This window comes from Aspergillus chevalieri, chromosome 1 (genome assembly GCF_016861735.1).
Source record: "Aspergillus chevalieri M1 DNA, chromosome 1, nearly complete sequence".
NCBI classification, from domain to species: Eukaryota; Fungi; Ascomycota; class Eurotiomycetes; order Eurotiales; family Aspergillaceae; genus Aspergillus; species Aspergillus chevalieri.
The window spans coordinates 809,480-825,130 of NC_057362.1; the positions used below are offsets into that span (position 1 = coordinate 809,480).

Genomic DNA, 15,651 nt, shown 5'->3' on the forward strand with positions numbered 1-15,651 from the left:
CTCCCAAGAAAATACCCTTTAGTTCGACTTTTTCACCGATCCGCTTTCGTGCTGGCTGTCATTGATACAGATCACTTCAGGAATGTTCCAAGTATGAGGCCACCATAAGTAGTATTCCTCCTGACGGCCGTTCAAGCAATGGCGCAGCCAAATTCCCCAAATAATATATAAGTACGCACCGACACCGGTCATGATGTGCCTGTTGACATTATCAGTTTGTAGTCAAGGATTAGAAAGATAAGTAACATACCACCAGCCATGACCCTCGAGGAAAATTCCCCAGGGGAGACCCACTGTCTTTCGCCATTGCCTAATCTGGCTGCAGAAGATGTTGTCCAGGTTCCAGATAGCAAACCCACCAAGGAACATGCTCAATCCGTAGCCGACCATATACCACATAGTCTTGAGAATCTTCATATCACGAACGTTCTCGTAGTGCTGCTGCTCCCTAGTAAGAACGGGAAAGCCCCGCTTTTCGCGTGTAAGGCGATCCTCCTCGCGGGTACCCCGCCATTTCGGACGGAGCGTCTTTTCCATGGTATACATACTCCGCAAGATCACAACGGCGGTCAAAATCGCATACGCATTCTGGTGGAACACGGGATCTTGCAGGTAATGGTAGTAAAGGGTGATGAAAACGGCGAGCGAGGTCAGAGAGATTGCCAGAGCAAGACGGACGCCTGTTGGCCTCGAGTAGGAAAAGGACGCATAGGCCATGAAACATGTGGTGTAAATCATAGAGAGCTCATCGACAAGCTGCATGGGATCTTAATATCACAACGCGGTCAGCATGGATTGTTTTTCCCGCGCACCAGTATTACATACTCCGAAGGATCCGGGACACTTACATTTGAGGGTCGAATGGAACAGGAAGCTCCCGGTGCCAACGACAAGATAACCGCAGTAGGCGATAAGGAAAATCTGGTCATGCTTATGCCTGCGACAGCTCAAAATTCCCTTGACGCCGAGCCACATAAACAACAAGTTGGTCAAGGTATTGATGATCTCGGCGGCGTAGATGGTCGCATAGTAGTCCTGTCAATGCCAAAAACCAATCCATTAGCAAAATGAGTACACAAAGCCTAGAGACATGCGTTCCATACCTCTTCGCACCAGTTCAGGGTCGATGTAACAGGACTCCAGTACCCGTCCTTGGAAGGCGGGTACGGATAGAACGGCAGGGAGGGCCACTGCATTATGGAGGGATGGTCGCTGTCTCTCTCAGTCTCTCCAGGAAGGATTGTCTACCTCTGTTGAAATAGCAGGGCGGAGAGATGAGAGGAAGATAACCCGGGGAAGACAAAGGGTAGGCAGAAGAAAACGAGAGGGTGAGAATGGTTTCCGTTTCTGGGTTGGTAACTTGCAGCAGAACATGTGACGTCGTTTAGTGACACTGGGAGACTTTCGGGACGTTGATTGGTCAGCCCGGAACTGCGCGGATTGCCGGTGGTTGGTGTACTTACATTCTTGGTATGCTAAGAGGCACACTTTATTGAGGGGAATTAATTGTATGGAGAACCATGCAGAGTATTCTGTAGAGTCAGAGAAAGCATTGATGGTTTCAAACTGAGATATCTCATACTGACAGTGGTAGAAGATGGAGGACTATTCCGCATAGTTGCACATACAATACTATAAGATTCTCTCCTAAGCCACATACAGCAATTGATATTCTCTTCATTAACCTGGACTTTTGTGATTATAATCAAGCATTACTATTTGTGCATAAACACTAGTACAATGTTACAGCCCTGTATCCTGTATAGATCCATTGGCCAATCACAGGCCGCCTGCCCCATGACCTCAACTTCTCTTATGACATCCACCGCAGTTTCAACATTTCAAGAACTACAAGCATTACAATTTGAGATGTGCTCTTTGTTCTATACATGATTGGTCGATCTTTTCAACATTAAATATTTGATTTCCATAACCCTTGTTGCTCTGTGATGGAACACCATTGAACCCCTCACACTTCCACTCATCCCACCTCCATCCAAACCTCGCAGGTTCCCAGGACAAACCTGCGGAGCTTTCCAAGAAATGTCAAATAATGCTGCATATGCCGTATCGCCGCAGGTGAAGAAACCCTCTACATGTACGTCGCTTTCCCCTTCCCTCCTCATGTGCCGCTCAACTAACCCCGCCGTCTCCGGATAGCATCAAAATCCACCTTCCACTTCGCTGCCGGCCTTTGTTCCGGCCTTACATCTTCCATTCTCCTTCAACCAGCCGACCTTCTCAAAACCCGCGTCCAGCAATCTCATCAAACCGCCGCCCTCCTCCCAACCCTCAAAGCCATCCTTTCCTCCTCGAATCCGATCCGCGGATTATGGCGTGGTACTCTCCCCTCCGCACTCCGCACTGGCTTCGGGTCAGCCCTGTATTTCACGAGTCTTAATGCCCTACGACAAGGATTAGCCCAGAATGGCTCTTCGATTCTCGTTGCCAAAAACAATGGTGGTAATATCTCTGCTCTCCCGAAACTCTCCAACTCGGGGAACCTAGCCACAGGGGCCGCGGCTCGGGTAGCCGCGGGGTTCATCATGATGCCGGTCACTGTGATCAAGGTGCGCTACGAGTCTGATTACTACGCATACCGCAGTTTGTACGGGGCGGGACGGGATATCGTCCGTACAGAGGGGATGCGAGGTCTATTCTCAGGGTTCGGGGCAACCGCCGCGCGTGATGCACCATATGCTGGCCTCTACGTTCTGCTTTATGAGCAGTTGAAGCGCCGTTTCGCTTCAATCTCTGCCCCTAACGGGGATGTACCCACGACGTCCTCCTCGTCGATTAACTTCGTCTCGGGTGGGTTGGCCGCTGGTTTGGCTACGACTATCACGAACCCGTTTGATGCCGTCAAGACCCGGCTGCAGCTTATGCCGGGAAAGTATGGGAATATGCTTCGTGCAGTTAGCTTGATGACCCGTGAAGACGGTGTGCGCAGTCTGTTTGGTGGACTCGGACTGCGTATTGGAAGGAAGGCATTAAGTTCGGCCCTTGCTTGGACGGTGTATGAGGAGCTTATCCTTCGCGCTGAGAATCACTGGGCTGCTCAAAATCAGATCCATCTGTGATGGTCTACGTTGGTTATATACGATTGAGTTTTGGTTATGCCAGCACGTCTTTGGGCTGTTCGCCGCTTTGTTTTGCATGGGATCTACGGAGTAACGGTCTGTTTCGGTCTATCTTGGTCATTTGCAATGTGCATGATATGCAATGAACAAAGTGTAACATTTCATTTCAATCATGCTGTATCATATCATCATTTACTTGCTCTCATCAAAAAATCCCAACTCAAGGAAGGAAACGGATATCACAAAAAAAAAATCCAAACAAAAGAAATCAACATATATATTTATCAAAAAGTGCACCGCAAATTTATATACCTCAACAATCATGTGAAGATCCACGAACGACGGCCAGGGCTCTTCTTCCGCACAAGATACATCTTGTCCTTATGCCGGTCGTTGACTTTCAACTCCGTCAGCGAGCTGGAATCCTGCGCGACCAGTCTACCGTCGCGCAGACGTCTGGTGTGTGCGAAGAGCTCATCTTGGAAGTCCTCGGAGATATATTGCTTGATAATGATGTAGTTCGGGTCAATCTGCGATTGTCAGTATGAAATCGTGTAGAAGGTTTGGGTGGAGAAGAGCTTACCTCGTCCCAGTCCCATGGCAGGCGATAGGCTATCAGCGTGTCCGGGAGGAGATGCTTGCGGTGAACCTAGTATAACATTGAGACGTAGTTCTGACAATGAGGTATGGAAATGCTCGTACCTTAATCCATGTTGGGCGGTGGTGATGCTCCTTCTCCTCTTTCTTTTCCTCCTCGGCCGGCGGAGCTGGAGGCGGAGGCTGCTCTGGCGTCTTGCTCTTGGTAATGAGTTCTTGGATTGCTCCTTCATCGTAGCCAAATTCCATTCTCAGCCTCTCTTTGAACTCCTGATCCCTGAGCTCCTGGGCCTTGCGCTCAGCCGCAATCCGCCGTTCTTCTTCGGCCTTCCACTCTGCGACAGCAGCCTCCTTCATCGCGGCCTCCTGCGCCGCACGTTCCTGCTCCTGGAGGAGCTTCCTGGCCTCCTCCTCGCGGATCTCCTGCTTGATGCGCTCCTTTTCTTCATCTTCTTCCATCTTGCGCTTAAGTTCCTGGAGCTTCTCCTCCTGGATCTTGGCTTGGATGCGCTCGCGCTCTTTCTCCTCTGCGATTCGAAGCTGGAGCTCTTTCATCTTTTCTTCGTGAATTTTGGCCTGTACCTCTTCCTGCTCCGCCGCTTGGCGCTCTGCTTCTTCGAAGCGCTTCATCTTGAGGTTGTATTCAGCCCGGGAGCGCTCTTCTTCCATTCGCTCCTTCTTCTCAAATCGTTCGAGTCGCCTCATTCGCTCACTGATCTCATCTTCGTACCACAAGTCTTCCTCGCGGACGAGACGGTGCTCGTGGCGATGATCCAGACGCTCATCGTTGTGGGCTTCCTGCTCCTCGCGACGGCGTGCGAGGTCCCGTTCCAACCGTTCAATCTCCGCCTGTTGCTTCATAAGCTGCATGTCCTGTCGAGCATCATTCCGCTGCAGCAGTCGCTGGTCGACAAGCATGTCGTAGTCTCGCTGTGGGTGCTCGTGCTCCCGACCCCACGGCGAGTAGCCTCGTGGGGTTGGGGCCTGGGCCTGAGGTGGAGCCTGAGCAGGGACCGGGGTTGGGGCCGCGACAGGGACAGGGGCGACAGGCGCGGCGGGCGGGTGCGGGACATAAGCATACTGGTACTCCCGTGGATACGGGTGCTCCCGGTAATACTCATGAGGATGCTCCCGCTCCCGCGAGACGCCAGGGCTGGGTCTCCTTGAGGTAGGTTTCACCCGTCGGTGATTCCGCAGCATGGACTCATCCTCAGACTCGTCTGAGTCGCTTGTCTCGAGCTGGGGCTGCGAACGCCGGCCCTTGTGGGGCCCGCGATGGGTGTTGTTATTGATATCTACCACGATCGCAGGAGGCTCCCGCTCTCGCGCCCATTCCCGATGATGGTCGCGGTTGGCCAGGTTGGGTCGACGACCACCCGTCGAGGCGGACCTCTGTAGACCACCAATGTCCTGGACGACCGGGCTCAGGTAGGCGTTGCTAAAGTCGGGCTGGCGCTGGCGGGACACAGAGCGTCTTCTGAATGACGTACGTCGGCGCGGGGAACGGGCTTCGATGGAGATATCTGTGTCGGAGTAGTCTGTCTCGCTCTCGGAGACGATGGACATAGCAGGGTAGCGAGGCATTTTGATATCTTGTATTGTCTTCGAGCTGGATATATTTTGAAATGAAGAGAAGAAAATAGAGATAAGTGATGGCCTTGATAGACTCGGTGGCGGGTTATCGGTCAGGCGGGGTGACTGAGTCAGGTATGCAGTGCACAAGGACAAACAATGGTTAAAACAGGAAATAAGATGGGATGAAAGAAAGCTCGGTTAAGGGATATATAGCATAAAAAGAAAATAAAAAAGGACAAACACGCTGGAAAACAGATGACCAGCACAACTCGACTGAAGGGGAGTCGTGCCAATGATGAAACACAGAAAGGTGAGAGAAGGAAGAGAAAGAAACCGAAGGGGAGGCTGGAGGGTTTTAAAGCCGGGTTCTTCTATTTTATCTTATTTTAATTCTCTTTTGTTTTTTTTTTCTATGGCCAGTCAAAGCCAAACGAACAACAGGAAAAATGGACCGGTACAGAGTAACCAGTCAGCCTTGCGATCAGCGACTGGCAGAAAGCTGTGGCTGTACTGCTGCTGGCTGCCTATACACTGTAGTATTGCTGGCGGTTATCTCTAGGTGCCTGGATATTCCATTATGACTCTTCTCTGTACAGTCATTGCTCAATTCTATCCTATCAAACTAGACGGAATTGATCCTTTCCGTCCGAAAGTGTGGCTTTACTGTGTAGCCGCTGAGGGACGATGATGTGGTGGCCCGTGATTTGCGGGGCATTGATATTACCGGGAATGCCTTTTTTTTTTGTACGGCGCATACAGAGTACAAGTAGACAGATATGTTTTTCTCCAATGTTGATGTTGTTGTATATACTTGTAGATATGCTATTTAGACCCAGGGAATGATTCAGGCCCATCCATGGATCGATGCGGAACAACTGACCACCCAGAGTGACTTGGATCTCATCTGCCACAGCCACATGACGCCGCATACAGATCATGTTTGCACCGGATCGCAAGTATGATGCAGTGAAAAATGCTGCATTGTCATTCGTGATTATGATTATATCTATGTTTGGCTAATTCACTCCAGTAAATATTAGCAGTCTTTCTGGGCGGACAATACTATCCAGCCAAAATCAGACGCCGTACATGTTCTTGCATATGCGCCGGCCATGTGCATAAAGCGAATCGCGGGTATCTGAGCGGCTTTCTAACAGCTCGGTTCTCTGGTCAATCCCAGAAAACGCGTAAAGTGACAAAGCCAACGACATGCGTGGCTGTCAGGAGGCTTTACGTTGCCTCAATTTCCGTCTCCCCTTCATATGTTCTTTCCTTTCCCCTATCCATCAGATACTCGTAATGCATATATTTTAGATCAAGTATCCCTTAACCAGCCCGAACAGTCGGACTTGTCTCCGCAAAACCACCGGTTATCTACTTGCGCGGCTTCAGGATTGCCTCCAGGTTCTCGCGGGCCTTCGTATGTGTCGTCTCAAAATAGTTCAGTTTCTTCTCCAAGCCAGAAACGTCGTTCTTCAACGTGGTATTCTCAGAGGACAGGCGCTTGTCGACAGCTTGCATCGGGACACCGATGAACCTGTTGTAGAACCTGTCAGCAACTTGCCACTTGAGAAAAAGGATACGCTAGAACAGTAAACATACATCTTGCCCACACCTTCATACACCTTGGTCTCCTTCGGCAGCGAGCTAAGCTCTTTCGATGTCAATTCGAGGAGACGGGCATTCTTCTGCTTGGCTGTGATCTGCGCCTTGGTGATGTTCAGTTGCTGCTGCGAGGTGATGGCCTGGGCCTCGATTTCTTGCAATAGCTATAACCAATGCATATCAGCTCCAAAATCTTGTCATAATAAGTATTAGTGTTTACCTTCTGCAAAGCTTCGTTGGGAATCGACATTGTGAAGGTGGGTTAACGTGTCGAGCAAGGAGAATGGAATGGATGATTGCAGCGGTATTGAGAGGTTATTAAAGTCGAAAGATAACCGGTCTTGGAAGGTAGCCAGGCCAGATTTTCCAGTGATAATCTAAACCAAAATGATTAGAATAAAGGGTTGTTTTGCCCAGGTGTTCTTTGACCCCAGATAGGAGATGAACGCATTCTGCGGGATGTCCGGGCGGTGAGGTGGATGCTTTCTATATTGGGACCATGGCTAGGGCTTAGGGTATTCAGCTACCTACTCCTGCTCCATCTCTACCCACCCAGATTGACAAACATTGTCATTCAACATTATATAAATAACATGTCGCTAATTAATACAACGTCGCCATCCGCATTAAGTGATAGGCAGCCACGGTAGTCGGCTCATACTTGGCTGGCTCCTTTTCACTCATGCACGACGGAATGCACTCGATGAGAGCATCCGTATCACCACATACAAAGGGTTTTAAAAGCGCTGGCGAGTCATTTGATTCTCGTCATCAAAAAGATTGAGAGATGCCGCAACGTCACGCGATGTTTGGTGGATTTGAGCTTATCTGTGTCGAAGTCAGCCAGTTCCCGGTACAAACCAGACATGACATGGCACGTACCGTTACTCCATATCTGCAAGACGTCTCCTGCATTAACGACAACTGCATTCTTGATAGGCTCAGCTGGAATAAAAGTGCCTGGGTTGGAAACATCTCCTACCTCAAGCCTACCGCAATCGTCTTGAAAGAGCAGGGTGAGCGTGCTCCAGTCGGTATGGGCCATACAGCGAGAGACATGTTCCTTCTCTAAGTCCTCTGCGCGAATTGGCAGGTAATGCAGCAACCGTTGGTGATGATTTTCGCATGAGTGCTTCTTGGCTAGATAAGCTTCGTCTTCCAGGTCGAGTCCAATGGCAATTGCACGCAGAATTTCATCTGCGACTCAGCTGCATTCCTAGTAGAACTGGTTCATGAAATCTCGAAAGCCCGGAAGTGTATCTTTGGTGAGCCATTGATTTGGTTGGTAGGGATTGGACTCACATCCTCACAGGGTGGAATCGATCCGTTTCCGGTCTACAGCTTTTGCCAGCGGATTGGTCTCACTGCCCATGTCGTATATTTCCTTAAATGGGTCAGGGGTACGTTATCAATCGCACTATTTGTTGCTCACCTTGACAGCAGAAACCTGCTTCATCTGTTTCAACAACTCGTCATTGTTTCCCGCACTGACATGTGAGATTTCCACACTGCCCATCCTTGGGGATGAGGGTGCCTTCATTTTGTCTTCCTCGGGCAGGGAAAAGAAGCGCTTGGTCCAATCAAACGCTACATCGAGTACAGGTTTTGGCAGGGAATGGTTGACGAGGTACAAAGCCCACGTTCTTGGAAGCATCGACGATCTCTTGAGCCACCTGCAGACGGCCAATTCTGTCTTGAGGGTCTTTCCAAAGCGAGATGTTGACGACGAGGATGTTGATCGCAGAGGTGATCTTGGAAGGCATACTGAATTATGGCTTTACCACAGGTAATTGCCGTATGACAGTCTCCTGTCAGGTGCTCCATTGGGGGATATAAGTATCTATAGGAGGACAAGTGAGGGGGTCTATATCAGGCATGTTCGCTTGGCATTATCGAATGCCCATCAGCGAGATCAAAGAGAGACAAAGAGAGCGACTCCAAATCGATTGATCCTCAACTACACACACACACAAACAAACAAACAAAAACTGATCGCCGAACCATATCCATCGATGAGATGTAGATAGCCACCTAGAGGAGCAATCGCGGCAATACTCTCTAAGTCTGTCATGTCGAGCGTTGTCTGAACGTGCCATCGACTAAGCTTTCTTTATGCGTGTATTTCTTTGTACTCCCAGGACGAGCTATTGACCTCACCAAAAATGTACCGTATGTCTTCCCCTTTCGAGGTTAATGAATATGGCTTCTTTTTCACATTGTGCTTGTGTCATCGCCCCCCCCCCTTCTCTTGTCTGTCTTCCATTCTTCGTACCTTTTCCATTCTTCTTTCATCCTCACCTTATTTTTCTGCCTCCATTATTCTTTGCGATCTCGTTTGCGTATTCCAATCAAGTCGTTATCGTGGTTAGGTAATGCGGTAATGCTTTGTTATACAGTATAGTATCCTGGCTGCAGACCTAGACTTATATCAATGTACTCCATACACTATAAATCGTCTCTAAAGTTGACAGAAGTACATGGTAATACGAAGAGATTTTTACATATTCAGATTGCATCTAATCTTCAGGTCCTATGTACAATCCGAGCGTGCATCAATTGGACCCTGAAACCCCACAATCCAGTAAAATCTCCGATGTTATACCGTGGATCTATATCCCGTACTTCATACCGTGGTCTTACACATCACCCCTCTACTTCTATTCATACGATTCACCTAAAGCCTCTTTTCATCATAATTAACAGTAAGCATTTTCGGTGAAACTCGCAGTTGGGCACCGCCGACGGTGCTCCGTTGCTGTGGCAGGGATTTCCGCAGTGGAGCCGGCTGTTTTAGAACCGCCTGAAAAAGAAGATGGCTGGGCACCATGCCAGCAGCTTTGATTCCAGTGAAGAATTGATTTGGAAAGAAGAAAATTGTCTTCTGGCTATTTCTAACATTTGATTTTATCATTACTTTTGTTATACTACTGAAATTTGCTTGAGTGGTAGCGTTAATCGTCGACAATCTACTTCTACGCTCTAATCGCATGCGATAGCAATCATTGAACGACAAGACGAGATCCCAAGCTTTCCCTACGAGAAAAACGACAAAATGAAGGCCTCGTGGCTTCTTCCAGCCCTTTCCTCCATCTCAACCGCCCTTTCAGCCGATACAATCCCCTTCCACGAACCCGTCACCGCCGCCTCAGAACAAAAACGAGCCTTTGAAGTCCTCCAAGTCCTGAACAAGCGAGTCGCCAACAATTGTCCCGGAGGCTACAACCCCTGCTCGAACCTCAATAACCTCAACGTCTGCTGTCGTACCGACGCCCACTGCGCCCGCGATGCAGCTGACAACATTGCCTGCTGTCCGAACGGAGCCAGCTGCACAGGCAGCCTCGCCGCAGCAACAGGGACCACGAGCAGCTTCATGTTCCCGCAGACTGCGACCGCGACGGCAACGGGCGATGCGACTTCCACGACGAATGAGATTTCAATTACGGGATCGACTATGAACGGTGCTTATCCGTTCGTCTACGTGCCGACAAGTTTTGTGGATGCAGCCACCTGTTCGGCTTATTACTCGAGATGTCAGAGTGACTACACCCAGTGTACCTCGAGCTTGGGGAGTAACGGACAATATGCGGTTACTGTGGCTGGGGATAATGGAGCTGGTGTTACGGTTTCGGGAGGAGAAGCGACACCAGTGGTGTCTGCTTGCTCGAATTTGAGGCTGCAGGCGTGCCACGGGCTGAATCTGGGATACTGTGATGATGCTTACGGCTCGGGAAGTGGTAATGAAAATGCGGCGGCGTCGTTCCGGGGGGCGACAAGTCTAGCGGACCTTATGTTCGGGATGGTTGTTGGTGTTGCTGGGATGTTCATTTGATGGTGATGATGGCCATGGCTATGTTTATGATGACTACGATGATGCTATATTGAAAATGTGTGCTATGAGAATTACTAGATTGAGCAGCTCTTGTTTACCCTTTACTGTCCATAATACATAACTATCATAAAATAATATTCATACAAGACTCACCGCTGAATGCCCATACGTCTTTGCTGGCAGAGCAATCACAAAATACACTGTTCTCTTGACAAATGCATTGTGGAATGACCGCCTGACACGTAGGTTTAGACATGCAGAAACGACCGCCGTCCGGGCAAATCACGTTAAATTCGGCCTCCGGCAAACTGCATCAATCCCCTTTTTTCCAAAGTGATGCTGTCAGGGACTGACTACCTAATGTCAATATTATGTATGCCGTATGTACTCCGGGGCTCTGGTAGATACAGGTACAGATACCGAGATAGGTACAGTTACGTACGGTGTAGGAAAGTTTTAACCGGGACGCACGGGCAAAAATAGGGTAGACAGGGACTAGACTTGGTATATCACCACAAACACCCACTATCATTGGACGTAGTTACCAACCACCCGATTATTTTGTCGAGGATAAACTCAGATAGACTCCATTCCTATATATATCTATATAAAAAAAATGAATCAATTGGCTCAGTCGCTGTCACAAGAAATAGGGTGGTTGGGTAACTATTCATAGTACCACCAAGTTGGTGTATACAAAACAATTGCTAAAACAAGAGGCTGGGAGACCTTGCTCACCGCGATACACTCCCACAACTCCCTCTTCCATTCTTCGTACCCTTTCCATTCTTCTTTCCTCACTTTATTTTTCTGCCTATTCAGTATTCTTTGCGATCTCGTTTTGCGCATTTCATCAAATCGTTATCGTGGTTATCGCATTTAGATAACCCTCACGACCATCGCTCAGCAGCCTGCAAGGCGGTTGACCACACGTTGCTGTGGTTCGGAAATTTCTTCAGACTGGGGCTTTATAAGAACAGACCAGTCGATAAAAGAATTTAAAAAAAAAAAAACACTCGGTTGCCTACGTCGAGCCCTGGTTTGATCTGAACGACCACCGCCATGCGGGCCTTCCAATTAATACCGGCGGTCGTCTCGTCGCTGGTACTACTATCGCAACATGCTGCTGCGAGTCCTTTGGATATGGAAGGAGGCGATCTCGATAGGCGAGGATGCTCTAATCCATGCGGCTTTTACAGTCAGCTCTGCTGCACATCGAGTCAGACCTGCGTCACCAGCGGTGGTCAAGCAGTCTGCTCTGACTCGGGCAGCGGTAGCGACGGCAATTACGACTACCACACCACCACCTGGACGGAGACTGATACCAAAACTTATACCTCGACATGGAGCAGTCAGCGTGCAGGTCAAACTGCGGTTGGTGGAGGTGGCTCAGGCTCGAGTTCTGGAAGCTGCGATTCCTCCATCGGCGAAGAACAATGCGGAAGTACCTGCTGCGGTGCTGCATATGTTTGCAGTAATGGTCAATGCATCATCGGAAGCTCCTCCATCTGGGCCACTGCCACGGCCACGCCTCCGGTGCGAGGCACTAGCAGCGGCTTGTCGACTGTAACTGAGACCGGAAATCCGACAACCACGCAGGCTTTTGATACGCCTGTGAACACAGATGGTTCGCCCGCGATTGGTGTGAAAGCTCCGGATGATGATGGGCTTAGCGGTGGTGCCATCGCCGGTATTGTCATCGGTACCATCGCAGGTGTTGCCCTCCTCCTGCTGGTGTGCGCTTGCTTGTGTTGCCGCGGAGCTTTGGCCGGTTTGGCAGCATGCTTGGGTATTGGACGGAAGCGAAACAATGACGAGCATTACTCGCAAGGCGGGAAGCCTGAGGGACGTACTTGGTTTGGGGCTAAACCACCTGCTCAGAGCGAGGCCGGCGGTGAAAAGAAATCCAGATGGGGCGGTCTGGCGACCATCGGAATCGTGCTCGGTGCGCTTGCGTTGTGTCTGGGATTGAAGAGACACAGGGACAGGGAGCATGACGAGAAGAGCAGTTACTCTTACCCAAGCTCATACTACTATTATTCCGACTATTACACCAATTCGAGTATGTCCTGCACTTCCCACCTTCCCCTGACATCTGGTACTAACTGGTTTATAGGCAGCGCAAGCTCGGATAGGCGGACGAGAGATACGAGACGAACAAGAGACACACGAGGCACGAGAGACACGAGAGGCACGAGAGACACGCGGCGGACTAGAAGATCTCGCGCGCGTTCGGGTCGGTCATGACGAACGATAATCAACGGCCTTTTCGATCTTAAAATCATATTTCCCTCCTATCGACCCAAATATTTCGAATCGATTACGGATACGCATAGAATAGTACCGCCTCCGATATTACGTGTACCATGATTATTATTTTCTGATGTTATGTTTGATGGATTTCGATGGTTTCCTTTATCTGGACGAAATTGACGGTGTACATATGACGGGAATGGGGGAAACTGATGATAGATAATCCTTTATGACAATTTGTATGTTAATATGAATCTATGACAGCAAAGAAAGCAAATTAATGATATTCACTGCACTGTAAAGAGGCTTCCAACCTGATCTGTAATCCAATCCCTCTGTTGAAACAAGGCATTGACCGTCTCGTGCCTGTAAATTCCGCTCCTGCGAGTCCAGTGCAACCTGCATGCACTGTGTCAGTCAGTAGAGGAATGGCATAATCACCACCTGATGCCCCTGAGGGCCGTCAGCCGAATCACCCGTCTGGTGGTATGTAGCAATCAAAAGACCATATTGTGAGGTCTATCCTCAATAACGGCAGCGGTAATAGTGGAGTGCGGACACAAGGCAGAGTCGAAGACCGGCAGAATAGCGGAGCACATGACTTGCTGCCTCCCCGCCTCCCGAACCTTCGTTCTCCTCGACACAACCCGAACTGCACTCACTCCGACCAACTCGCCTCTACTGCTAAAGAAAACCAAATTCGTCCATGATTCTCTCGTTGGTATTTGATTCTTGACATTTTACAAATATCCTATACAGCATTGCCGTCCTTCGTCACCCATTGGTCGTTGTCGATTCTCGCAGTTATCCCTCTGAGTACTAGCAAGACCGAACACCTCGACCCCCGTCATGCTCCAAACGCAGACTCATCACGTCTTTTCCCATCAACATCAGTATCCGCAAGCTGATCCGTCGTGGCTGCACCAACAGCAACAGCAGCAGCATCACCAAGCCGCCCAGCAACACCCGCACCAACAGCAGCATTCGCTGGTAGCCCAGCAGCATGCCCAGGTCCAGGCTGCAGCGGCCGCGGCGGCAGCTGCTCAACAGCAGCACTATAGTCGAATTGCGATGGCCGGAGCTGCCGGTGCTGCGAATCCAGCGCAAGGTGCCGGCGCTGGAGGAATGGGTGGAGATGCAGGCTTGTCCGGTGCGATTTCGGTGATCGACGGTGGAATCAGTGAGGAGAATCGCAAGGTTTTCATCTGGGTGGCGGAGCTGCTGGATCCCAATCGTCGAGAGGCAGCGCTTATGGAACTCAGCAAGAAGCGGGAGCAGGTGCCTGAACTTGCGCTGGTTATCTGGCATTCTTTTGGTACGAATTTCCTTCCCCTCCTATGCCGTGATCGCTGCAAAGTTGCTAACTGTTTGAGCTTCTAGGCGTTATGACCGCCCTTCTGCAGGAGATAATCTCTGTTTACCCATTGTTGAATCCCTCCCAGTTGACCGCAGCTGCGTCGAATCGTGTCTGTAATGCACTAGCTCTGCTCCAGTGTGTTGCGTCTCACAACGAGACCCGTACTTTATTTCTTAATGGTATGTGAAGGGAAAACGCCTTTTGTAACCCTCCTTGGATAAGCCTCGCTAACCCTTTTTTTTTTTTTCAAATAGCTCATATTCCTCTGTTTCTCTATCCTTTTCTCAACACCACCTCCAAGTCGCGCCCCTTTGAATATCTTCGTCTTACCTCCTTGGGTGTTATTGGCGCTCTGGTGAAGAATGATTCCTCCGATGTCATCAACTTCCTCCTTACCACGGAGATCATTCCCCTCTGCCTCCGCATCATGGAGACCGGCTCGGAATTGAGCAAGACCGTCGCCATCTTCATTGTACAGAAAATTCTACTTGACGATATCGGCCTTGCATACATTTGTGCTACTTATGAGAGATTTTATGCCGTCGGAACGGTTTTGAGCAACATGGTCACACAGCTTGTCGAGCAACAGACAGTGAGGTTACTGAAGCACGTTGTGCGCTGCTTCCTTCGGTAAGTGCGATGACTATACCCATCTCTCGTGGTGGGCATCCATTCTAACTGTTTCCAGCTTGAGTGACAACAGCAGAGCCCGGGAGGCCTTGCGTCAATGTCTTCCCGAACCACTCCGGGATGCCACCTTCTCCTCCGTCCTCCGCGATGACGCAGCCACGAAGCGCTGCCTTGCACAACTTCTCATTAATCTCTCTGACAACGTGTCCGACGGCGCTCCGGGTATTGCGATGTAAATCACGAGGCACAAAAAAAGCATCACTTCGTTTTCCTTCCTTTCGTTCTAATCTACTTTGATATATTCGACACCTTTTTTTTTTTTTTTTACACGAATGCATGGGTCGGGCTAAGGCGAACAACGGTTGATCAGGCGCATATAATGTGAAACGGCACAAAAAAGAAAAGAAACGGCCATGGAATATTGAAAAGAGAGAAAAAGGACTGCTTCTCTTTTGGTTTGTCTGTTGTACTGAATTTTATACCGGAAAATTTTGGGATCTTGGGGATTTTCACGTCTACTGTGTACTAAAACTGTGCTTTCCTGCTTTTTACTTCCTGGCTTTGTTCTGTTTTCTTCCTTTCTCTTGTTACCCTATTCTTTCATACTTATCCCCCCTTGTCGTTTCTGCGCGTGTCATCATCATGGTATAGGCTTTGTGGAGGGGCGTGGATATGGTTGGCGCAGTCTTTTTTTTATGCATTTCCCCTATCCTTTATGTTTCCTT

General features: G+C 49.4%; 8 protein-coding genes across 8 annotated transcripts; 4 read left to right on the plus strand and 4 right to left on the minus strand.

The window, feature by feature from the left end:
• Window positions 1-18: 18 nt before the first annotated feature.
• ACHE_10280A (ceramidase) lies at window positions 19-1,196 on the minus strand (the record flags this gene model as incomplete). The annotated part of the gene is made up of 4 exons (XM_043277520.1): window positions 19-199; window positions 251-767; window positions 849-1,035; window positions 1,104-1,196. The coding sequence occupies 4 exons, from the start codon at window positions 1,194-1,196 to the stop codon at window positions 19-21; spliced, it is 978 nt and encodes a 325-aa protein (XP_043131400.1).
• Window positions 1,197-2,043: 847 nt separating this feature from the next.
• ACHE_10282S (putative mitochondrial carrier protein) lies at window positions 2,044-3,080 on the plus strand (the record flags this gene model as incomplete). Its single annotated transcript, XM_043277531.1, has 2 exons — window positions 2,044-2,098; window positions 2,161-3,080. 2 exons carry the CDS (start codon window positions 2,044-2,046, stop codon window positions 3,078-3,080), a joined length of 975 nt encoding a protein of 324 aa, XP_043131401.1.
• A 320-nt stretch (window positions 3,081-3,400) lies between these two features.
• Window positions 3,401-5,261, minus strand: ACHE_10281A (uncharacterized protein; the record flags this gene model as incomplete). The annotated part of the gene is made up of 3 exons (XM_043277542.1): window positions 3,401-3,610; window positions 3,664-3,729; window positions 3,783-5,261. The coding sequence occupies 3 exons, from the start codon at window positions 5,259-5,261 to the stop codon at window positions 3,401-3,403; spliced, it is 1,755 nt and encodes a 584-aa protein (XP_043131402.1).
• Window positions 5,262-6,626: 1,365 nt separating this feature from the next.
• Window positions 6,627-7,107, minus strand: ACHE_10283A (putative prefoldin subunit 1; the record flags this gene model as incomplete). Its single annotated transcript, XM_043277553.1, has 3 exons — window positions 6,627-6,789; window positions 6,855-7,021; window positions 7,078-7,107. The coding sequence occupies 3 exons, from the start codon at window positions 7,105-7,107 to the stop codon at window positions 6,627-6,629; spliced, it is 360 nt and encodes a 119-aa protein (XP_043131403.1).
• A 1,330-nt stretch (window positions 7,108-8,437) lies between these two features.
• On the minus strand, window positions 8,438-8,620 carry ACHE_10284A (uncharacterized protein; the record flags this gene model as incomplete). The annotated part of the gene is made up of 1 exon (XM_043277564.1): window positions 8,438-8,620. The coding sequence occupies one exon, from the start codon at window positions 8,618-8,620 to the stop codon at window positions 8,438-8,440; it is 183 nt and encodes a 60-aa protein (XP_043131404.1).
• A 1,289-nt stretch (window positions 8,621-9,909) lies between these two features.
• On the plus strand, window positions 9,910-10,686 carry ACHE_10285S (uncharacterized protein; the record flags this gene model as incomplete). The annotated part of the gene is made up of 1 exon (XM_043277575.1): window positions 9,910-10,686. One exon carries the CDS (start codon window positions 9,910-9,912, stop codon window positions 10,684-10,686), a length of 777 nt encoding a protein of 258 aa, XP_043131405.1.
• A 1,062-nt stretch (window positions 10,687-11,748) lies between these two features.
• On the plus strand, window positions 11,749-12,933 carry ACHE_10286S (uncharacterized protein; the record flags this gene model as incomplete). The annotated part of the gene is made up of 1 exon (XM_043277586.1): window positions 11,749-12,933. The coding sequence occupies one exon, from the start codon at window positions 11,749-11,751 to the stop codon at window positions 12,931-12,933; it is 1,185 nt and encodes a 394-aa protein (XP_043131406.1).
• Window positions 12,934-13,788: 855 nt separating this feature from the next.
• On the plus strand, window positions 13,789-15,162 carry RCD1 (Rcd1-like cell differentiation family protein; the record flags this gene model as incomplete). Its single annotated transcript, XM_043277597.1, has 4 exons — window positions 13,789-14,254; window positions 14,320-14,475; window positions 14,551-14,926; window positions 14,985-15,162. 4 exons carry the CDS (start codon window positions 13,789-13,791, stop codon window positions 15,160-15,162), a joined length of 1,176 nt encoding a protein of 391 aa, XP_043131407.1.
• Between the last annotated feature and the right edge of the window lie 489 nt (window positions 15,163-15,651).